Source organism: Phaeoacremonium minimum, assembly GCF_000392275.1.
Source record: "Phaeoacremonium minimum UCRPA7 unplaced genomic scaffold PA7_03_scaffold_139, whole genome shotgun sequence".
NCBI lineage: Eukaryota > Fungi > Ascomycota > Sordariomycetes > Togniniales > Togniniaceae > Phaeoacremonium > Phaeoacremonium minimum.
The window spans coordinates 17581-40814 of record NW_006921046.1 but is presented as its reverse complement, the minus strand read 5'-3'; the positions used below and the strand labels follow the sequence as shown (position 1 = coordinate 40814).

Genomic DNA, 23234 nt, shown 5'->3' with positions numbered 1-23234 from the left:
CTTTGGAAAAGCTGCCGAGCGCTTGAAGAAACAACGACTTGAAAACCCCATACCAGAGGAGGACCTACTCCCGGAACGCGTGAGGGAAAATCCGGAATGGATGCGAGCGCAGGCCTGGTTCAAAGAGTGCAGTCAGAAAGACTGGGAGAAGGATAAAGAAGCTACAAAGCGAGCTGATGCGGAAGCTAAGTTGAAAGCAAAGACAGGACGACGTCGGTAGTTCATAACTAGCAACAAGACGATTGTCACCGGTCGAAGTCCTCTGGGCTTCACTCAGGTACATAAACCTCTCCCGGAGGTGCGGCGGATGAAGGGATTGTTTTGTGAACATGTCAAAGTTTCATTGCGCTATCTGACTTGTCAAGAAGCGACGCGCTATATATCATGAATGCCAGGGGGTAAAGGGAGGGATCGAGGGATCGAGGGATCAACGCATGGCCGTCATTGCCATGGTTTGGGGTGTCTTCTGAGATACCATCCATATTCAAGAAATGGCTCGGCGTTCTGCTTTCTAGGGGCATTTTGGCAGGTGGCATCGTCTGGAAAGGATTGTATGGACATTGTACCAGGAGTTTAGGAAATCAGTGCTGCATCTAAAGCATCACAGCTGAGCCTCAGATAGATGGTTCAGATCCAAATCTGCACTTTTGCGGATCTCAGAAAGCTGAATAGTGAGAACCAATACACACTCGCAGAATTGCTCTGTGATCAACTAACTAATCATGGTCGTAATTTCGTGAAAGCCTGCCGAGCGGGGCGCAACGTAATATATGGGCAAACATGTCGAAGTAGGTAATTAATTGGCATAACAAAGGAAGGGAATGGCCCCCAACTTATAATAGCAACCAAGGCACCCCGACGGCATTAAAAGGTGAGATATTGCAAGAATGAACGCCTCAGTATTTACTCTAAACTCAGTGCATGGTATTTACATTTTACAAGACCGAAGCCGCCCCTAGTAATTCCCTGATACCCAAACATCAAACAGCTCAAATCTTATAGACCCTTGGACAAAAGATTCAGTGCGCTTCCCGCAAGGATGAACAGGGCCTGGTCCTTGCTGACGGCGTGCTTCGTGGGAATCAGGACCTCCTCGCCGTTCTTCTTCGTCACCCGCAGACTGACGTCGCCCTGGCCACCGTTCTGAAGCATGTCGTACAGACCCACGGTCGCGACCTCGTCGCACGCGTCGATCTTGTCGTAGTCGGTCTCATTAGCCAGCGTCAGCGGCACGACACCCTGTTTCTTCAGGTTGGTCTCGTGGATACGCGCAAAAGACTTGGCCACGATGATTCTGGCGCCGAGGTAGCGCGGCTGCAAGGCGGCGTGCTCGCGAGCACTACCCTCGCCGTAGTTGTGCTCGGCGACAACAAGCCACGGCTGTTGGCGCTCCTTCCAGAGCTGTGCTAGTTCCGGGATGGTGTGCTTGGAGCCGTCCTCGTCGTATGCGACGTTCACCTCGCCGGTGGCGGCGTTAACGGCGGTGTTTAGTGTGTTGGTGCTGATATTCGGCAGGTGGCCCTTGTACTTGAGCCACGGGCCGGCAGCTGAAATCGTGTCGGTGGTGCACTTGCCAGTGACCTTGACAAGCACTTTCAGGCCAGACAGATCGGACTTAGGGAAGGCGTCGAAGGGGTCTAGCAGAGCAAGTCGCTCTGAGGTCGGAGAGATAGCTACCTTAACGTTGGCATCTGGCGCCTGGGATAATACCCCAAATGTCTTGTTGCCAAGGTCAAACGGTGTCTTGGGACCCTCAAGACCCTTCGGAGCTGGGAAGCGGAACTCCTTGCCGTCAGGCGTTTGCAGAGAATCCGTCATGGGGTTGAAGGTGGTAGAGCCAGCAAAAGCCATAGCAGTGACGATTTCCGGAGAAGCAAGGAAGTTCATAGTCTCTAAGTTTCCATCGTTTCTTCCACGGAAATTTCGGTTGTATGATGTGAAAATAGCATTAGGTGTGCCTTTTTGCATTCCATCCTGACGCTTCCACTGACCAATGCACGGGCCGCAAGCGTTGGAAAGGACAATACCGCCCGCGTCGACGAATGTCTCCAGAGTACCGTCTCGCTCGAGAGTCGCACGAATTTGCTCGCTGCCAGGTGTCACGTAGAAGCTAGTCGCGGGCTTGAGTCCAGCTGCCTCTGCAGCCTTAACGATGCTCTCGACTCGGGTCATGTCCTCGTATGAGCTATTGGTGCAGCTACCAATGAGGCCAGCAGAGACAGTCTCGGGCCATCCCTCTTCTTGTACAGTCTGCTTGAATTGCGACAGAGGAGTGGACAGATCAGGAGTGAAAGGACCGTTGATATGTGGCTCGAGCTCGGATAGGTTGATTTCAATAAGCTGATCATACTCGGCACCCTCGTCGGCCTTGAACTTGAAATAAGCGTCTTCTGAAGAGCCTACACCAGGGAAGCTCTCGAAAACGGAAGCAGCTTTGCTGAGGTCGCCTCTTCTAGTTGATTCCAAGTACCGGCCAGAAGCTGCCGTGAAGGGGAAAATAGAAGTTGTAGCTCCAACCTCGGCTCCCATATTGCAGATTGTAGACATTCCCGTAAGACTAAGGGTCTCGACACCAGGACCAGAGTATTCAATGATAAATCCCGTACCGCCTCGGACGGTCAGCTTTCCAGCGAGGTGGAGGATGACATCCTTCGGTGCAACCCAGTCATTAAGCTTCCCTGTAAGGCGCACACCCAGAATTCGGGGTGCCTTGAGCTCCCAGGGAGCACCAACGAGCGCCTCAACAGCATCGGCACCGCCAACACCAATAGCGATTGTACAGAGACCACCAGCGTTAGGTGTATGACTGTCAGTTCCCAGCATCATTAAACCTGGTCGTGCGTAGTTCTCCAGCACAGTCTGATGAATGATACCAGCTCCGGGCGGCCAGAAGTCAATGCCATATTTCTTTGCCGCAGACTCGAGGAAGTCAAAGACCTCCTGATTAACCTGCATACCCGCCGAAAGATCCTCGTCTGCACCACGCTCGCCAACGATCAAGTGATCGCAATGTATGCTCGCTGGGATCGCCGTCTGTGGGAGATTGCAGGACATAAATTGGAGCAAGGCCATCTGCGCAGAGGCGTCCTGCATGGCGACTCGATCAGGCTTGAGGCCGAGATTGGCCTTGCCCCGGATGTCACGACCATTGTTGGTGTTGGTTAGGAGAGTCTCCTCAACCTTATCGAGGTGGCTGTAAAGAATCTTCTCGGCCAGGGTGAGTCTCTGGGTTCCAAGAACTCGGCGCACTTCGGCATACTTCGTGTAAAGCGTCTCGTAGATCGGAGGAAGTGGAGGGCCTGTCGACAATGAGCGCCTGCCCGAGAGGCATCGGACCTGCGGTCGTTGGAGGGCATGCTATAAAGTCTAGTAAGTTTTGTTGCTTTCAAAGGCTTGCTGAGATCCTGCGTACTCTTAGGACCGCTCCAGAGCGGCTGGCCAGGTCAATTGACCTCATCGTGGGCTACTGTGTCCAAGTTACCTTGGGAGAACGTGATTGTCGCGGGGCGTCAAATGCTGTCGAGAAAAAAACTGTTAGGGAATTATCGTTATCGGTCATCGCGTGCCCCAGCACCCCCGATTTGCGGAGATGCGGGAGCCAATAAGAACCTCGACATTAACTACCCTTTTTACATTGCCGATGCCGACATGAGTGGCTCCTTACACGTCAAATTCGCACTTACAATTAAACACCTTCTTCGATCGCTTTTACATCGAGAGAAGGCTTTACCAGGAGCAGGTAAAGTTCAATTCTAGAGGTCAGGAAGAGAGATTATGCTCGGTAGATTCAGCATAAGAAGGTATCGATTAGTCCTCTTGTAACACACCCGGCTAGGGCTCGAATTATGGGTTGACTATAGTCCTTGCCATCGCGAGCGACGAGCAACGTACCTAGGTAGCTAAGGCAAGCAAATTAGAAAGTCATTATACCGCCATGACACTCAAAAGCTGCATGGGTACACTTGCATGCGTTTTATAACACGATATTGCACTAAACAGCTCATTTTAACATCTTTTTTACGAAGTCTCTACTGGGCTAATGACCATTGGTGTTGATTACCTACCTCTGTAGACAAGAACATTGATGGCCCATAAGAAATTTGTCTACCGGCAACGCACCGCTATATTATTTCCATGGCCTGGTATTAGAGGTTCAAGACCAATTGATAACTATGATCGCATGATAATATCCTCACTTGTTTCTTCAAAGTCAGATGCCGTTGGTGTTTTCCTTGATTGGTATTAATGCTCTGGTTCCCAGGCGAGCCTTCATTTCCCGAAACTCGCTCAGACCGCAAACTGCTTCTGCCTCAATAATTGTTAAAAGACTCATGTTTTCGACGGACAGCTACTTCTAGGGAAAGGACAACAACTGCACCTCAGGATTCATTACCATATGTCAAGAATCCTAAGAGTTCTATTGAAGTCATTCGATTATATAGGCTAGCGACAGGTGTTGAGACGGCAGCATCAAGATGGTTCTCTAAGGAAGCCTTAAGCTGTAACACTTCCAAGCTTGCACGCTTCTACAATTAGACAACTCCCGTGCATTCCATCATCCTTCATAACAGAGCACGTTCCCATACCAATAACCAGAAACGTGAATAGTCAAGCCAATTGATATATTTTGTCGACGTCGATCTACCACAATCGCCACATTTGAATGCTGCTTGCACAACTTCTGAGGAAGGTTCACCGCGGACTGTTGACTTGATTTAAGCAGAGTCTGGGTAACCACGCGACGTTATCACGCAGTATCATAGTCCAATCTAGACATAAGACCTCTTCTCCTAATGTTTAAAACCATTTTCTCTCCGCTAATTTTACAGACAGCACACAGTGTGAAATACACTGTGCCGAATGGTGTTCAGTGGATTTTCGACCTGCTTAGTGCTTCTGTGCACTAGCAACAGCTCTATCAAGGAACGGGTTTGACTCTCCTTGCTGGTTGGAATCCCCCTATCCTGTCTTTCCTTAGAGGAAGAGGTTACCAAACTGCAATTCTACTAGCCTTTTCAAACTCAAGATATGACGGATCTGCTAAAAGTTGATCACAGATTTTTGGCGTGAAAGAGAATGTGGATTATAGTAATCTTCAGGCAAACCAGTAAGTAATTCGCTGCTTAATTGGCCAATGTGACCCACTTCACGATGTATTCAAGAATTCGACTATACCCAACTCATATGAGGCGCAGCGGAGCTGAGAATAAGTCTTGTAGGCAGATTGCTCATGGTAGTGCCGCCAAGATTTAAATTTGCCAGTTTCATACATAATTGATTCAACGACGGAAAGGGGAATGGTTCGATTCTTATTGTGAACTCGCAAGGTTGAGTCAGCTCTGTAAACTTCACAGAGTACTCTATCGTTAGTCCGGACGTTTTCAAATTAGAGCGATTTGAATTGTCCAACTAGCACTCATGTCGACATCTCCATTCAACCCGACAACTTTCCACAGAGATATATCACTTTCCAGCACCGAATATGATTATTCAGATACACAACTACAATTGAAGGATAATATTCGACTTCTCCGCCTTCTCCCATGTGACCCCGAAGCTCTGGACCAAACGCTACGATGTCATGTAACGGTTGAGTGCTTATCGGCCAAGCCGGCCTACAGCGCGCTCTCCTACACATGGGGAGATGACTTGTTCCCCGAGATTCTGATGATAGGGAACGCCCCCATCCGCATCACCCAGAACTTGTACGATGCATTACAGCAACTACGCAAGAGTGACGAGGATTTGGCTCTGTGGGTTGACGCGATCTGCATAAACCAACACGACGACACTGAGAAGGCAACTCAAATCCCGCTGATGGCCCAAATATATAGCAATGCCAGCGTAGTTCACATCTGGCTCGGCAAAGCTTCCGCTGAGACCTGTGAAGTGGCACCATTCCTGCAGGATATCGGCAGGAAATTCATTACGCGCAAACGAGAGCTCCTGGAGCCCGGAAACGATGCTAATCTCGAGAACCAAACTATCTGGGCGGATCTGATGGAAAATCCAAACTCGCAAAAGATCAGTCTGATATGGGGTCTCTCGTGGTTCACAAGGAAATGGGTAGTCCAGGAGCTCGCATTCGCTCAAAAAGCCCTCATGCATTGCGGTACAGCGACTATGGACTGGAGAGAGTTTGCAGCTTCATGCTTTGCTGTCACCTCTTTGTCCAGCGACGGACGCTTTCGACAAGCTTACGAAGCTAAGCACGGGCGACAGTTCCGGATCCCTCATCCCGATGGTTGCCTCAAGATCCTGACACTGGATGACATGGTGAACGACCTCAAATCAGTCGAGGAGTCGGGAACGACAAAGTCTTTGTTCCGGTGCGTCGCTGATGCCTGGCCGTTCGATTGCAAGGAGGACAAGGACCGAGTGCTCTCTATTCTCGGAATATTTAATCACGGTAGACCCCAGAAGTTTGAGATCGGACCGCGTGTCCGTACCGAAGAGCTCTATAAGCGCTTTGCTTACCATTGCTACGAGTTTGGCGATTCCACGGACAAGTTAGATATGCTCTCCTACGCAGGTCTGTCCCACCGTCCACGTTCACAAGCTGCCATGAATCTCCCGTCCTGGATTCCGGATTGGCGACTCAAATTTGATACGGGTATGGATATTCTCAGGGGATTCACTGCTGGACATGCGATGAGTGCTATGATGGAACTCTTTCCAGACCAAGACCAGATGCTTGTTCGAGGAGTCATCGTGGACCGTGTGAAGGCGAATATTCCGCCGGTCGGCATCTTCAATCGGGCCTACCAGGTGGATCATCAAGCTCAATGGTACGCCGAGCTAGAAAGGCTCTTCACTTCAGCTTTTGGAGACTACACCATGGAATCAAAGGTCCCTTACATAGCAGGGGGGTTGGCCTGGGAGGCATTGATGAAGACGTTGATTCTGGACAGGAAAGACAACGAATTGATTAACTATCCCGTTCGAGATCTGGCATCTGGACAGCCAACTATCAATGATACCGATCCAGACTCAAGCGCACCGTTTCACCAGCACTTCCACGGAATGCGAAGCTTACTTCTCGGAACGCTGGAGGATCAAGCGGGCTCGGCAGACAGGGCTCAAGCCGAAACATCTGGGCAGAGTTGGCGGACGAATAACGACCTTGAGTACAAGGCTCGAGCTGAGGCGAATTGCCTCAATCGGAGCTTTTTTGTCGGAGAGCGCGGTTTCATCGGCCTGGGACCTGAGGACATGGTGCCTGGAGACATCATCTGCCTACCTGCAGGAACGAGCGTGCCCTATGTGCTGCGCCCCGAGGATGCTAACTTGTCCATGTTCTGGCACGCCGAAGGCAATATCAGATGTGTTCTGGGTCGTGTCCAGTTACCTGACGGTTGCCTGAGATCTTTCATAAAGAGAGAAGAAAGCCCTCGATACCAATTAGTCGGTGAATGTTACACGGAGGGTATAATGCACGGAGAAGCGTGGAATATGGGCGCATTACCAGCCTGGGAGGAGTTTGTCTTGTTTTGATCATTTCAATTGGACTTAACCCGTAACAAATATAGAGGAACAAGGATGGAGCGCGCTCCGCCCTAATAGTCGTGTCTACTCTGAACAGGCTAGTGTGTCAGCGTCAGTTGTGAAGGAATTCTCTCGACTTTAGGTCTGTATATAGTACAAATGGCAAGGAATGCCGGTAAAGATGCGTCGTAATAATCGTAGGTGTACGTGACAAGGCAACTAGCTCTCTCATCTGTCTTTATTATTTATAAGCGATGCAAGCTCATACATAACAATTGTGGTCCACATGCTAAACAGTAGAAGCATCCGCCACCTTGACCATGGGGTTTATTTTCACTTAACCCAGCAGGACATGGCTCGAGACATGAACGTACAAAAAATTTCTTTTCTGATGACACAACCCGCGTCAGGGCCGGAAGTATCTATGACAATCAACGCCGAACCCTTCTCTGGAGAACCCAAAGCGAAAGAAATCCTTACTTCAAGCGCCGTAGCAAGCTGCCTGTCCGTCACACGAGCCAACCATAACTCCAAAGCGCCTTTACGTGCCCGCTCTCAAAGAACCGTGCGAATATTGACCAAAGCACAAAGTCGATAACCTTTTACTGCTTCGAGATCAGGCCATCTTCTGTCTCTTCACATCACCAGCAACTACATTTCCACCAGCTCCAACTGGGCCATTCGTTGGTACCTCTGCGAGCGCTGGTCTGCCTGTCGCATTGGCAGTATCGAGGGGTCTCTTTATGGTCGGTGGACGATACTGGCCTCTGTTTGCTAGGGGGCTTCCAGGGCCGCCTGGGGCGCCGATACGTCTAGCGTGATCCAGTGACGGGTTAAGAACGTTGCCTCTCACGGGTGGAACAGCAGGACTCAGGCCTTTGGCTGCCGCAGCATTGGCTGGCACTGGAGGTCCAGACGTGCCATTGCTACCCGTCTCCGACGGTTTGGCAGGTGCAACATGCTGTCCCGTTCGCGCGAGAGGCTTGGACGTCGTGTGGTCGATTCCGGGAGTCTTACGGATCGAAGGGCTCTCGGCATGCGGATTGAACACCTGTCCCACCTGCGGTGCCTGCGGTAGCGCCGGCTCCGCGTCTGGTTTCTGGCTGGATAGTATGCTGACTGCTCGAGCGGAGAAGAAGCCAGTCGTCTCACCTCCAGCAGTGCCACTCTGGCCGTTAGCTTGGGCATTCTGGGGATTAGTCTGTCGTTGAGGGACATTGTTGTTTTGTGCTTGACCTGCATGGCCGGCTGGTTGAGGTCGCTGCATGTTCTGTTGCTGCGGTCTTGGCCCAGCTTGATTTGATCCGAAGTTATTACTTCGAGAAGGAGGCTGGTTTGGTGTCTGTGGAGGCCGAGATGGCTGGTACCCGGCAGATACCGACCGACCTAGTGGTCTGGAGGGCGGTTGCATAGTCTGCGCATTGTTTACCTGTTGGGCCTTGTCATTGGCAGCTGGGAGGAGAAATTCGTCAGGATGACCATCTTCTGTGACGCAGAAGTCGACCTCGTCGAATTCTTCAAAGTGTTAGTTTCAATCGCAGAGCACATAATAGCGAAAACACACCTCCTAGCAAGTCCTCAAAAGAGTCCTCGCCAGACACAACCGTCATGGATGTAGCCGCTGACGTAGACGAATCCACCTTGACAACCTCCTCTTTGACCTCCTTCTTGACAAAGTCCGCATGCCTGTGCAGCTCGCTCTCGTGGAACTTGGACGGCTCGACCTTCATCTTGGTGACCTTCTGCAGGTACGCCTTGTCGTAGATGCAGTTGCCGAGGACGTTGCCGAAGTTGCGCAGCGCGCGCTTCAGCGCGTCCGTCGTGCCCTCCTTCTTGGCCTTCTCGAACGCCGCCGCCTTGCCCTTGCAGTTCTCAATGTGCCCGTACCCGATGTCCTCGTGGAACGTGCCGTCCCGCAGCGTCACCCGCACAATCACCGACAGGCCCAGGCTGATCTTGAGCGTCTGCGGGTTCTCGTCCACAAAGTCCACCTGGATGTTCTGGATGGACGAGGACCACCCGTTGAAGCCGAACACCTCGTTTGCCAGCGCGATGCATTTCTCTGCCGCAATGTAGTGTACTTTCTGGCCAGAGGGTCCCGTTCGAGCTGAGAGGTACTCCGGTCCGAGCTGCTTCTCGAGCCGGCTCTGCAAGGTAGCAATCTCCTGGGCTGTGAACTCAGACATCCGCGGCTTTGCCTCCTCGAAGGGATTGACGATTGTGTTGTGCTGGTCGCCGGGACTGCAGCGGGGGCACTCTGGTTAGCTAGACCCTTCTAAACAACATTTACACGCGACGGCCATCGCTGTCAATAAATCAGAGAACGTACGCAGGCATCTTGACGGATATAACCGAGGATTTACCTCATCCAGCAATGCACGAGAGTCTCGGAGCAGAGTTTTGAGGGTGCAGCTTTGGTGTTTGGTGCTCGAGTGCTTACAATGCCGTCAGTCTCCCACCTGCTCTCGACGTGACGGACGCGCCTGTGCAACGGGGTGCCGGAAGCCTGCGTCGCGTAGTCACACTCGACCACACGTGACTAACTCCAACCCATTGCATCACTCCCGTAAGCACCTATACGACCCCACCTTCAGCGAACTTATAGAGGGTACTGGCCTACGTATAGTCTCCAGAGGTAGTAGCCGATACAGTCTATGAGAGCCCAAATTACCTCCTACAATTCGGTACAAAGCATATTGATTTGGAAACAGCTTAATCTGACTCTCTATGGCTATGGGATGGGAATTGTTATTCAATTGGGCTTCACGCTGAAAACACCTTGCAACTAACCAACAATCCGGCTCCCAGAGAGCTATACTTCAACCTCCGGAATGAGACCTGAGCAGAGCTTATCACAGCGACGGCAACATCGGACCTGGCGCTCTTCAAACGTTCCAAGCTCTCTGAGCATTGTGACCCAATGCAGAGGTTCCGTAGTGCTTTGAAATACCAAGAAATAGAGTTTATCTGCAGCGGCTATGGCGATCAAACAACACAAAAACTCGGTCACGTCACGTCGATCAATCATGAGGGGCTTGTCTGGCAAGTGACATGAATGCAGGTGTGTGATTACTGTCTTATCAACCGCATTGCTTCACTTATCGGTCTGGCATATAACTTTAGGAATATCTAAACCCACAGTCAAAGGTCACCGACACAGCCAGATATCACAGTAGTATTCATGCATGCAGAATAAAGCAACCCTACTAATCATATACAATATATGCCAATCCAGAACAGCACAGAAAAGACAGATTTAAAACCAACAAGTCTAAGCAAATCTCTGTTGCATTCATTCAGGGCTATCATTGCCAGTGTTATCGGGGGGTCACACGTGATGACCATGACATGGTGCGCTGGTTTAAGCTCCAGGCTGAGTAATTACACATGCAGTAAAGAAAAGAAAAGTGTAAATGACACCTCCCGGTGGAGATCACAGGAGTACGGTTCATCCCTGAAATCCGAGAAAGAAGGAAAGGGATATCAATGTGAAACATCAAAAACGCCACCAGTGAACTGAGCCGATTCCCGTAAAGTCTATGCAAGCCGCCGTTGGCGATAGGAAAAAGTCGTCGTCATGAAGTAGGGCCGTGAGGTGTAAACCATCATGTTCTAATAGTCGTCATATGGGGTTGCCGTCTCTACCAGGGTCCAACCCGGACTGGTGCGCCGTATGTGCCGTTGATGAGTTGGTTTAGGATCGAGTTCTGATCTGAAGAGCCGCTCGGTGCAGCATTGGGATTCGATCCCACCCAGCCAACGTTGGTGGTCATGGCGTTCATGGCCGCTTCTAGTCGGCCGTTGGATTGCTGATTGTGCTTGGTGAGGACCTGGTCCCATCCGCCCGTATGCAAGACAATTCCGCCTCCTCGCTTAGCAGCCTCATTGATGACAAGGGCCCACGCTCTCGCTATTTCTTCGTACGCACTCTCCTTGTGGTGTTGGTAGGATTGGCTGTCCCAGTCCGGCAGCTCGTGAATGATCTTGGTAGCAGCATCCAGGTATTGTAATGATACGGTGGTCTGGGTTTCTGTGGGAGGGAGATACTGAGGCGTGAAATCGGAAATGGCGTCAACGAGAGCAGCCAGCGGCTGCTTAACCCGGTAGTAGGTATATTCAGAACTCGACTGGCCGTATGGGACTGCAACCCGTAGCTTTTCCTGGTATTCGCCGAGGACTTGCAAGGCAGAAGCAACGGTGGGCCGTGGTGCACCGCTGACAACCTCCTGGCCGATAGCGGGATGTCGCTCGCAGATTGTCTGAAGAACAGTTCGCAGCTGAGAACTGTCGAGTGTTTCGAGAAGCCGAGGGAGGGAGAGAGGGCGACCGCTCAAGTCATTCGATCGGACCTTCTTGGAGGGCCGTGCAAGCTGTCTCGAAGAGATGGCAGGAGAGCTCAAGGGGGACACGGACATCTCATCGCCATCCTCGTCGGCTTTTCGTTTTCGGGAGGCCATGTTGGAGTATGGAGACACTAGAGATTGGGAGAGCCCATGTTAGCAAGATGAGGGTATTTAATCATTGGAGGGGGCAGCAACAACAACATCAGCATCAGCAGCCCATCATGGCACAACAATCCCCCATTTCAGAGAAAGATGGGATAGTCAGCCTCGATGAAGGGCAACAAGGTGCATCGCTGAAGCGATTGAAAGAGGAAGAACATACTGGATCGGGAGGGCGAGAGTCGGGTAGCGTCGTGGTGGTGTGGAAAGAGCGATGGCTGTGGAGACAGCAGGACATTCATTGTTGATGCAAGAAGCCCAGGCTCTCTGGTTGTCTGGATGGATGAAGGTCGCTAAAAAGCCGTCGCCGATGATGTTATGTTAGGTGATTGTTGATGCCTGCCTGGTCGAGAAAGATGAAGCGAGATGGGATGGCGGAGGCGGAGAGGTCGAGGTGATGCGAGTTGATTCGGGTCGGGTCGAGTTGAGTAGAGTTGAAGAGGAGAAGAAAGCTTCGAGGTGACGAAGCATCCGGTTCGGTCCAGTCAAAGGCCGGCTGCTGTCTCTGGCTGGCTGGCTGGCTGACTGGCTGGGTTTTCGGGTTGTGTTCACCCACAATCTGGAAGAAGTGTGGCGGCCAACTCACTCGCTCGGATCGAGGGTGTGTTTGTTTGGGGCTTATTTGCCTGAGGTATTGTATTGTATTGTGTGGTTTTGGTATGGTCCTGATCACCCATGCAGCCCGCGCTGGCAGCAGCAGAGGAAGAAGAAGACGAGGGAGGGTGGAGGTCGGAGGTTTCTGCGAGGCGAAGAAAGGGCAGGTTAAACAAGGTTTCGCCTGCAGGTTGCCTGCGTCCTGCAATAATAAGAATAACAATAAAAAAATACGGAGACGAGCGTCGGTCCTTGCGTTGGGCTTGGGCTTTGGGCTTGGGCCAGGGCCAGCACAAAGGCGGTCAAGGCAACACAACCGAACCGACGATGGGAGACGGAGATGGAAATGGAGAAGAGGGAAATTCAGGTGGTGGAGTGGAGGCAAGCGCCCCCAAAAGCAGCACGAACAGGCGGCGGTTCAGGCGGGAACAACAACAAGACAAGGGAGAGGGAAAAGGGCAAAGGCAAAGGCGAGATTTAGGTTCACCTGCTCACTAAAATCCTAAACTAAGGTTCCACGGTTACTACTGCCTCTACTGCCTCTAGGACTACTGGGACCCCCCAGTCCACTGTTTGGCGCCCCCGCTTGCGGCATCACCAATCATTTTGGGCTACCTGAACCACTCTGAAGAGAACCGCACGTGAGCTTAGTGAGGAGGAGGGAGGAGGGGGCCCGAGGCAACGGCCTAGCACACGTAGTTCATGCTCATCCATCACCTAAGCACTCCCCTCCAGTGGTTCTCAATCACTCCTCTGGCTCCTGGGGCTCCTGTGGCTCCTGTGGCTAGCCAAAGCTGTGGGGGCCTCTAAACCCTCTTCAGCGCTCTGGCCCCTCATCCCGATAGGCGCTTTCCACGGCTGCCGTCCGTTGGTGGTCGTCGTCTCCCAGGGTGGCAGGAAGTGAAGAGCACATTTACTTCAGCAGAGTACAGTCTACAAGCAAGATAATGATATAAAAACAATAACAATCAAGTTCTTCAAAGTGACCTTGAAGTAAACTATGAAAAATATAGAGGAATCGTAATTGCAGGCGGGAACTAGCAACATTGCAATCAATCCGGGAGGTCGGCCCACGAAGAAGGGTCCTTCCTTATCTTATCGTAGGAATTAATTCTGCAGGAAAAAATTCCACCACGTCCGGATCCTCCACCACCACAGAAACCCTGCCCCAGCTGAAGAGTCGTCGGCAACACTCGCGTTCATCCTGACGCATTGTGATACTAGACATTCACCGGTCTTTCCATTGTGTTCCAGGCCAAACTCCAAGCCACACCAATGGCAACAGAAGATCCCCAGCCGCCGTCCCCGGCCACAAAGGACGAGAACCCCACCGCCTCCTCCTCGTCCTCCTCAAAGAAGCGCAAGACCGCCCTCCCCGAGCTCGAGGTCGACGTCTCGCTGCCCGAGCCGCCCTCGAAGAAGGCCCGCCGAGCCCTCAAGAAAGGCAAGCCCCTGCCCGCGGCAAAGCGCTCGAGCGACGACGAGGGCGAGGCGGGCAAGGATGGCGCCGTCGACAAGGCCAGCAGCAAGAAGAAGAAGGAGCGCTCGCCCTACGGCGTCTGGATCGGCAACCTGCGCTTCACCGTGACCAAGGCCGAGCTCCGCCAGTGGCTTGTCGACAGCTCGGGCGGCTCCATCGCCGACGACATGATCACCCGCGTCCACATGCCCACCTCGAAATCCGCCGCCGCCGCAGGGGACCGCGAGAAGAAGAGAGGGGCCGCGGCGCCCGAGCCCGACGACGACGACGACGAGACCAAGAAGCCCGCCGCCGAGAACAAGGGCTTCGCCTACGTCGACTTCAGCACCTTTGACGCCAACGTCGCCGCCATCGCCCTCTCCGAGAACGAGCTCGGCGGCCGCAAGCTGCTGATCAAGGACGCCAAGTCGTTCGAGGGCCGGCCCAAGAAGGAGCCCGAGCCGCGGTCCGCCAACGCCGACGGGACCGGGACCACGACCACCACCGCCGGCGGTGCAGCGGCGGCGTCAGACTCCACGCCCACCAGCCGCAAGATCTTCGTCGGCAACCTCGGCTTCCAGACCAGCGACGACGACCTGTGGGCGCACTTTGAAAAGTGCGGCGAGATCGAGTGGGTCAAGGTCGCGACGTTCGAGGACACGGGCAAGTGCAAGGGCTTCGGGTGGGTCAAGTTCAAAGAGGCAGAGGCCGCGCAGTGGGCGGTCAAGGGTTTCGTCAAGATCAAGGAGGACATCGAGACGGAGGAGGACTTCATGGACAAGGAAGAGGAGGACGAGGCCGCTGATGGCGAGGAGGATGCCGGCGATGAGTCGAAGAAGAACAACAAGAAGCAGACGGAGGAAAAGAAAACTCGGACCAGGAAGTGGTGGGTCAACATGCTCAGGGGGCGGAAGCTCAAGATCGAGCTGGCGGAGGACGACCAGACTCGGTATAAGAAGAGATTTGGAAAGGATGCAGTCAAGAAGGGACGGGAGGATCGCCCTGCCAGACCTCGAAATGCCAGGCAAGACCAGCCAGCCCCCGAGAAGGAGGTGTCTGGCCAGACTGAATCGGCTAAGGACAAGAAGATGGCTTTCCACGAGGACGTCAATGTGGCTAGGTTGACAGGAGCAGCAGTCGCGCCTCAAGGGAAGAAGATCACATTTGAGTAATAACTGTTATCATGATACCCGCATGTTAGTAGTGAAGATGGTTGAGATACAGCTGCAATTCAAGCGTGTCAAAAAGTCACAACGAACCTATTGTAATGCAACGGAACTGCGTATTACTTCATACAAATATCAATTCCTTTGACTTAGAGCTAAACTAACAATCTGATAGTAACGTGGAAAGGATTTCAGAGGCAACAGAGCCCCCCTACAATCCAAACGATCACGGGAGTCCTCATGAATGTGTGTTGTGTGGTGTGGTGTGGTTGATGTGTGACTGCATTGTTTGCACATGTGGATTTGCGTGCCAGCAAGGAAAGAAAACCGACAGACCAAGGAAATATGAGGTAAAGCAAGTAGCAGTGAGAAATCCCTATAAGACACCGTTCCGATCCGACTCCATTATCCTGTGATTTGTTCGTAGCAATGTGCCCTCCATATGTCAGAGCACGCGATGTGGATCAAGTCGGCTTACTTCTTCAGGAGCTTCTTCTGCTGCTCCTCGAGATACTCCTCATCAGACGCATCGAGGATATCGTACTCCTCATCAGTCATGAATCCATCCTCGGACTCCTCAGCCTCCTCTGCCCAATCGTCATCCTCGACGTACTCGTCGAAGTCATTAGCCTCCTGGTCGGCCTCGTAAGGCACGTAAGTCTCGGACTTGGCCTCCTCGTGAACGCTAGACACGGGCGACTCCTTCTCAAGCTTGGGGAAGATCATCTGGCTCTCCTCAGTCTTGGGAGATGAAGAGACGGATTCCTCAACAATAGGGGCAATAGCCTCCTGGGGCTCCTCCTTGATGATCTCCTTGGTCTCTTCCTCTGGCTTCTTGACGTCAACTTCGCACCACAAACGATGGCCAAACTTGAGACCGTCCTTGGTGGTCAAGCGCCAGTAGGAGATAGTCTTGCCTTCACGGGCAGGAGTGCGGAGCAGAACTGTGAAAGGGAACTCCTGGCCAGGAGCAAGAGTGTTGTAGCAGACAGTAGACTCCGAGGCAGAGACGAGCTCTTGGATGCCGGCAGGGTGCTTGGGGTCAACGTGGCCCATATAGTCACCACCAACAAACTTGACAGCGCATCCCGCAGGCCAGGGGACGGTGCCGGCGTTGCGGAGAACCCAGGTCTGCTCAAAGACGTGGTTGGGGGGCATAACAGTGCCATCAGCAATTGTGTCTCGCTCGAACACCGCGATCAGGTCATCAGCAGAAGCAGACTCCTCGACAATGGACTCTTCGGGCTTGGACTCTTCCTCGACAGGCTCCTCCTTGACCTCAACCTTCGCAAGTTCAGTGGTCGACTCCTCGACCTTGACTGGTGCCATATCAACCACTGTCTGAACTGGTGCGGGAGCAATGTCCTGGTTGTTCAGAGTAGTCTCAGTTGCACGGGAGCTAGTGCTGGTCCTAGTACGCAGGGATCGATCACCCATGGCAGGCATTCGCTGACCATCCTCATGCTCGCCAGTAGTCGTGACACTAACATGACGGACTGGCGTCTTGAACTTGATGAGCGGATGCGTCTTGTTGTGGGTGTTGGCGGGGCTGGCCTCGCAGTTGGCGCAGAAGTCAGTGTCGTTGCAGACGGCGCACTTGTAGCGGTCGCCAACGATGTAGGCAGCAGTGTTGCGGCCAGACGAGCAAAGCGGGCCATCACAGCAGATGCCGAAGTGAGTGGGCCGGAAGTTAGTTCGAGCACGAACATCGGCAATCTGCTCGTAGATAGGCACGAAGCGATGGTTGGGATGAATGAAGCCAGCGTTCACAACGCAGTCAGAGCAGTAGTCCCAGTCAGGGCAGTCGAGGCACTTATGGCGGACGCCAAAGATAAACTTGTCGCAACCGTCGCAGATGGCATTATGTCGCTGGCTACGGCCAGGAGCAAGACGCTTGGAGATATCAGCTGAGAATGCAGTGCCCTCTACAGCAGGGACGAAGCCGTGCTTGGGATGGTGACCATGCTGGTCCTTGGTAAAGCAGGACTTGCACAGGTCGAAGTCCTCACAGACTGTGCAGTGGACGAACTCCTGTTCGGCAAACTCCTGGACGCAGTTGTTGCAAGTTCGGACAGCATTGAACGGAGCGCGGTTCATGTGCAAGATAGCATGCTGCACAACCGGTGGAGCAGGAAGCTGGAAGGGATGCTCAGGCACACGGCGCTCCTCCTGGGGCTTTGCCTTGGGCTTGGGAGCAATCCGCTCGGTGGTGCTGTTGATGATCATGCCGTTCTTAACGAATCTCTTGATCAGCCAGTGATCAGCACCATAGCAGGTGATGCCCTGGTCGACACACTCCTGGCACAGATCAAAGTCGCCATCGTCGCAAGTCGAGCAGTGGTAATGAGACTCGGGAATAGTGCGGTCGCAGCTGTTGCAGCAGACAGCAAAGTTGGCACGTGGTGCGCAGACGGGAGTCTCGGCAGTCGTGGCAGTAGATCGCCAGCCTCGCGAGCAAGGGCCAAAGGTGATGGGGATCTCAGACGTCTTCTTCACCTCCGGTTCAGGCTGAGGAGGGCTCAGTCGCTGAGCAGCAAAGGAAGCCTCGAGCAACTCGATATTTCGCTCCATCTCCTTGTGCTCTTGGGCCAACAGTTCGACGGCACTTCGAAGACGGGTTCGAAGGTGGGCCTGTTCGTCGGCAGGTGCTGAGATAACCGAGGAAGCTTCGGAAATCAGGGGAGCTGGGGACTTGGTCTGAACGGGCTCGGGCAACTCGGGGTCCTCCTCGTCCTCGATGGTCACTGGCTTGGGACCCTTCTCCTCGACCTCCTTGACGGTGACTCGGAGCTTGAGCTTTTGCTTTGCCTTGGCGGCACGGTAGAGTTGCTTGTAGACGGAGATGTTGTTCTGGTCGAGAACAACATAGGATGCTGCTGAATCAGAGTATCGCTCGAAGACGCAGTTAGCTGTGCTGGGGATGTTCAGGAACGATCGGAGCTACCCATCTTGTTAGCATGATGCACCATCAGGTCAAGTCGACAAGTTGTATCGAGTAGAGATGTCCATTTAACATCTCAATACAATAGTAATACCATCTACTTTGTGATGGATAGCATAGAATATGACGTACCTTGTCCTCTAGAGAGCTTGCACCCAGGTCACGGAGAGGCAACTTGGTGCGGCGGGTGGTGCCGTCGTAGTTCACCTTCAAAGTGACGGGGGTATCAGGAGTCGTCTGTGAAGTCGACGCCATGATGATAGAGTATGAAGCTGAGGGAGATGGTATTAGCAGGGGATTGATGCCAGAAGGCAGTGATGGTTGATGGGGTGGTAGAGGAGAAGGCAGACGGTGATGGTGGTGGTGGTGGTGAGAGCAGCTGTGTTTCAGCCGATGACGGGCGGTTACGTACGAGGAAGTGGAGGTGAGGCGGATTGATAAGGCTCAGATCGTCGTCGTCGTCGGCTGCTCCTGGGACAACGATGCTCGCTGAGATGTAGCGGGAGACAGCGACAGGATATGGCAGACAATGAACCAAAATGAACAATAGCCTTCGGAAAGGAAGGTGGTGGTGGTAGTAGGAGGGGAAGAGGATGTGAAAGGGGAGGAGGTGAGCGGAAGAGAGTCAGAGAGTTGCTCAGATCGCCGGGATGGTGGATGGTGGATGGTGGTGGAGACAGAGCAGAGCTGGCTTAGGTAGGTAGGTAGGTAAGTAGGTACTGACCACACACGCACGCAGCAGTCAATATGTCAGTCACTTCGTCTTTTGGGTGGGCAGATCCCCCTAGGTTGACGAATAGTGGCGGCGGGCAGAAGGGGAGGTCAGTGTCAGTGTCAGTGTCAGTGCCTCTCTCGCTCTCTACCAATTTGACGGCTACCTGCCTGCTTCTTAATAGTGCAAGGCGGTAGGTGGGACCTCCAGGCAGATAAAGGTTTCGCAAGTGAGTGGCGGCAGGTGAGGCGACTCGGGTGAATTGCACTAACAGGCCCAGGTATGGGGTACGATAAGCTTGTTAAATGGATTGCATTCGGCAAGGCGACGGAGGAGGGTCAGGCGACCACTGACCCTAACATCATCCTCGTACCCCGACGGCAGGCCTACGTAGTCCCCCTCCTCCTTCCGCCTGCCTGAGGTCTATTGACCTGTCTCAGCTTTCGCCGCTCGGCATACTAAACTACTTACTGATCAGTCACCAACAATTAATCCGCCTGTTTGGCTGTCTTGGAGGGCCAGTCTCGGGCTTCCAAATACTTCGATTGGATTATGAAAGCCCATTTTGAGGACTCGGCCCCATCCTTCTAGCAAGAACAAGCGCCGAGGTCATCGAAGCCCATGGATGTTCTGTATCGCTGACCATGTCTACTGTAGCAGCTGGGGCTTCCAAGGCAGAGGCAAACGCAATCAATCTGCCAGCTAATCTGACCAGAGCTGAGTAAAGCAGAGGAGAGCAGAGCCTCTTCTTGCGGGAACAAACCATCCTGGTGTGTTTGTTAGCCGAAGGAGCACGGCGGATACATCGGGCTTGTTAGTGTCAGAGAATGCTCTAAAGTACTACGATAGGCATCCCGTCCCTGTCCTTGTCCCATCCGTGTTCATCCATCCATCCATCCACCTCATCCCATGGAGATATTCTACATAGCATGGCATATACAATACATAGGATGAGATGCAGTAATTAGCGAGCATCATACTTATGGGTGGCTTCTATGACTCCCTAGGTAGGAGTATCTAACCCCTCACCAAGCCATCCCAAGCCAAAAGTTGCGCCTCACGGTCCCGAGAGAGGTTCGGTTTCCTCGAACTCCTGGGTTTCCCCACCTTCAGGTTCCATTTGCATTGATCAGCAAACCCCGAAGGAAGAAAGCAATCAATCAATCAACGTAACGCAATGACTGGCCCGTCCAGAATTACACACATGCCTCCACCTAACAGCACAAGCACCTAACAAGCCAGTTGCCGCATCAGGTATCCCATCCAGCCCAGTCCAGCCCCGCCGCCCACCCGGGGGTCTGGCCAGCCTGGCTAGCTGCTGACCGAAGGCGTGAAGCTACCTCCGACCAGTGCACGAATGGCCAGACGAGAATGGCAACGGGAATCGGTGAGCTGGTCCAGGACAGGATGCAATAATGTATCCAACAGCATTATTGTGCCGTGTGTACGCGTTTTATGCCCCATGGGCCTGGGAAGCCTACCAGAGCTGGTGCTGCTGTCACAACCGACCGCCCGTTACAGCACACCCGATTGCTCGCTTCTGACTCGATGACCGTCATCCATTTCCAATTCCGTCTCTACGTAGGTTTTGTCATACTTGGCCAGCCGTGTGTGGATTCAAGCACACATACATGCACATGTTATACACATACTATACACATTATACACTTTCCGGAAAACAGGGTGGGTGGTGGCCAGGGCGGCAGCCAATATGCTCATGGGCAAACTCAATTCATGAACTTCATGGAGCCTCTCATCTACCACCCAGGTAGCTCTCCCGTTGCTTTCCAGCCACCATGGCGGTGTAAGTCGAGACCAAACCAGCTAGCTACGCCCGCCCGCCGACGACACCGCCAAACAACAGCAACACCACTGCTGCGTGACACAATGCACAACCCCGAGTTTCATCGTGGGCTCGTCGTTCCCGCCCTGTGGGGTCTCTTGGTCTGTTGTCGAGGAGGAATTGTAATTGCGGTGCATCGAGATTGTTTGCAGGTTCACCGCAGCGCATCCTGTCACACCAGAGAACTGATCCACCTGACGAACATGACGACTGCCTGTCCCGGCCCACCACGACTAATGCAAGGCTGTCTCCTTTTCGAGGCAGACTTACACGACGACGCAGACCAACAGCTCACTCGTATCTATCAGTGACCGTGCCTACGTAGGCAACAGGTAAGAGACACGTGTAGCCTTGAAGTAGATAGACATGCCGGGGTCTCTATTACGTAGCTCTATACCGTGATCTTACAAGGACGGGGTCAATCCCCCTATTCTTATTCATACATACACCCTCGTCCACTCACTCATCCGTGATCCTCTCCAGAGCCTCCATCAGCCCAGCCTCATCGTACCTCAGCATCCTTCTCCGCCCCTCGCCCACCATCCTCCCGCGCACCTCCACGCACCGCACCCCGAGCCGCGCCAGCTCCTCCGCGTCCACGGCCGGCGCCCCCGGCCCCGTCAGGTGCACCAAGTGCGTCACGTACCGGCCGTACTCGTCCTCGTGCGCCGCCGCCGAGAAGTCGCTCTGGCTCTCCGCCGCGGCGCGCGCAATCGCCGCCACAAAGTCCGTCGCCGTCATCGGGTGCCGCCCGCCGCCCGTCTCGCGGTCGAGCCGCGCGTTGAGGACGAGCACCTTGTGGCGGATGGCGCCGGGGCCGGGGCCGGGGCCGGGGCCTGGGTCCGCCAGCGCCGCCCCGACGCCGCGCAGCACCACCGACGGCACGATGGACGTGTAGAGACTGCCGATGCTGTAGACGACCATGCGCGCCGCGTGCAGCGCCGCCAGCGCCTTGGGGTTGGCCAGCGGCCAGATCTCGTGGCCGTACGGGTTGATGTACCAGACGCGCCGCACGGGTGCCGGCAGGTCGTCCTCGTCGTCCTTGGAGAAGCCCGCGTGCCGGCCCCGCAGCACGGGCAGCGACCCCGGCAGGTTGGCGTCCTCGATGCGGTCGTGGTCCTCGGTGCGGTCGCCCGTCGGCCGGATCGTGTTGTCCGGCACGGACGTCGGCGCCGAGGGATGCGAGATGGCTACTTGGCCTGCGATCTGCGTGCCATCAGCCAGCCCGGCCGAGATGTGGTGCGTGAAGTTGGAGTTGATGGCTGGGAGCACAGATATCGACTCTGGGATGGAGCAGATCATAGACAGCAGGTAGATAGAGGCCTCGAAAGACCCAGAGAACAGGCGGGCTCTGGAGGATTCATTTCAGTAAGTCTATCATGCACAAGAGGTAATGTTTTGCCGTAGGCATAAAGGAAGCGTCGAGCATCGTGAACCTACCCTGTCAAGAACAAGTTGCCTATGCTCGCCTCTCCAAAATTGAAAACCGACGTTGGCCTAGCACGTTTGACGATCTCCATGTTCAATGTATTGAACACTGAGCGGATGAGTTCCCGCTTCTCGCTAGAGATGAACGACCACAAGAGATGCCTCCCCTCGACAACGTCGAGCCATTCCGTCCTCGCCTTGAGCGGATCGGAGCATAGTCTGTACTCGAACAGCGTCTTCAGCGCCGCTCTCTCCTCGTCGCCATTGTTCGGGATCAAACGAACAAGACGGCCTGCATCGTATTAGCCACAGGACCCCAAATAGATAATAATGAAGCGATGTCAGCGCCTCAGCCAGCGCCCTTGCGATTAAGTATGACGCACTTCGGATATCACCAACACCTGTAAATACTCGTTAGAAATAAAATCCCATCTGAAGTCATCTGGGAGACTTACTTGGCCCTCCAAACACCCTGATCAGCTCAGACGAGCTTCCGCCATTGTCGCTGATGGGGATGATGTACTGTAGGGGACAGCCACGCTTGCCAAGGATCTTATTAAACACATCGACCAGAGAATTGGCCGCAGTGCCGCCCGAGAAGACGACAATCCCACCCGTGGCGCCGTTCTCCTTGCCGCCCGTCATGACTTGAACAACAGACCGGTGTTGTAAATGTAGAGCAAGGGAGGCTCAAACCACAAGGCAGCTTCGACTGATGTCGAGCAAGTCCCGGTATTGGCTTAGCGGCTCTATTTAAGCTTGGAAGGCTGGCAAACCGACTTACACGGAGCTAGGAGGAGGATTTCTCAACCCACCAAAACCTACGTGTTCATATCGTATTCTACCCACGCCATAATCACACCGATGACTCTTCTCTCCCCCGCATCCTGAGACAAGTGGCATGGGGGGCCTCCAACTGGAATGTGTCTTGGGGTAAAATTAGATGATGAGGCTCAGCTCCGGATGTTAGATTACGCCTGACTAACAAGAAACCCACAGTAGCTAGTCGATGCCAGATAATACATCTGTCATCTCATCGGGACAGGTTACACATCTGGACATATATCCACACCTCCGCTGGGGTAATAATTGTTAATTCTGAGT

The 23234-nt window shown here is 53.5% G+C and overlaps 7 protein-coding genes across 7 annotated transcripts; 2 read left to right on the top strand and 5 right to left on the bottom strand.

Moving 5' to 3' along the window:
- Window positions 1–996: 996 nt before the first annotated feature.
- On the bottom strand, window positions 997–3457 carry UCRPA7_1876 (putative aconitate hydratase protein; the record flags this gene model as incomplete). The annotated part of the gene is made up of 2 exons (XM_007914455.1): window positions 997–3357; window positions 3413–3457. The coding sequence occupies 2 exons, from the start codon at window positions 3455–3457 to the stop codon at window positions 997–999; spliced, it is 2406 nt and encodes an 801-aa protein (XP_007912646.1).
- Window positions 3458–5667: 2210 nt separating this feature from the next.
- Window positions 5668–7494, top strand: UCRPA7_1875 (putative heterokaryon incompatibility protein; the record flags this gene model as incomplete). The annotated part of the gene is made up of 1 exon (XM_007914454.1): window positions 5668–7494. The coding sequence occupies one exon, from the start codon at window positions 5668–5670 to the stop codon at window positions 7492–7494; it is 1827 nt and encodes a 608-aa protein (XP_007912645.1).
- Window positions 7495–8101: 607 nt separating this feature from the next.
- On the bottom strand, window positions 8102–9822 carry UCRPA7_1874 (putative dna repair and recombination protein rhm52 protein; the record flags this gene model as incomplete). Its single annotated transcript, XM_007914453.1, has 4 exons — window positions 8102–8686; window positions 8915–9000; window positions 9050–9726; window positions 9815–9822. 4 exons carry the CDS (start codon window positions 9820–9822, stop codon window positions 8102–8104), a joined length of 1356 nt encoding a protein of 451 aa, XP_007912644.1.
- A 1304-nt stretch (window positions 9823–11126) lies between these two features.
- UCRPA7_1873 (putative nuclear envelope protein cut8 protein) lies at window positions 11127–11942 on the bottom strand (the record flags this gene model as incomplete). The annotated part of the gene is made up of 1 exon (XM_007914452.1): window positions 11127–11942. The coding sequence occupies one exon, from the start codon at window positions 11940–11942 to the stop codon at window positions 11127–11129; it is 816 nt and encodes a 271-aa protein (XP_007912643.1).
- A 1914-nt stretch (window positions 11943–13856) lies between these two features.
- On the top strand, window positions 13857–15212 carry UCRPA7_1872 (putative rna recognition domain-containing protein; the record flags this gene model as incomplete). The annotated part of the gene is made up of 1 exon (XM_007914451.1): window positions 13857–15212. The coding sequence occupies one exon, from the start codon at window positions 13857–13859 to the stop codon at window positions 15210–15212; it is 1356 nt and encodes a 451-aa protein (XP_007912642.1).
- A 468-nt stretch (window positions 15213–15680) lies between these two features.
- On the bottom strand, window positions 15681–18402 carry UCRPA7_1871 (putative zz type zinc finger domain-containing protein; the record flags this gene model as incomplete). Its single annotated transcript, XM_007914450.1, has 2 exons — window positions 15681–18146; window positions 18280–18402. The coding sequence occupies 2 exons, from the start codon at window positions 18400–18402 to the stop codon at window positions 15681–15683; spliced, it is 2589 nt and encodes an 862-aa protein (XP_007912641.1).
- Window positions 18403–21161: 2759 nt separating this feature from the next.
- On the bottom strand, window positions 21162–22775 carry UCRPA7_1870 (putative upf0052 domain protein; the record flags this gene model as incomplete). Its single annotated transcript, XM_007914449.1, has 4 exons — window positions 21162–22053; window positions 22143–22422; window positions 22514–22531; window positions 22586–22775. The coding sequence occupies 4 exons, from the start codon at window positions 22773–22775 to the stop codon at window positions 21162–21164; spliced, it is 1380 nt and encodes a 459-aa protein (XP_007912640.1).
- Window positions 22776–23234: the final 459 nt, after the last annotated feature.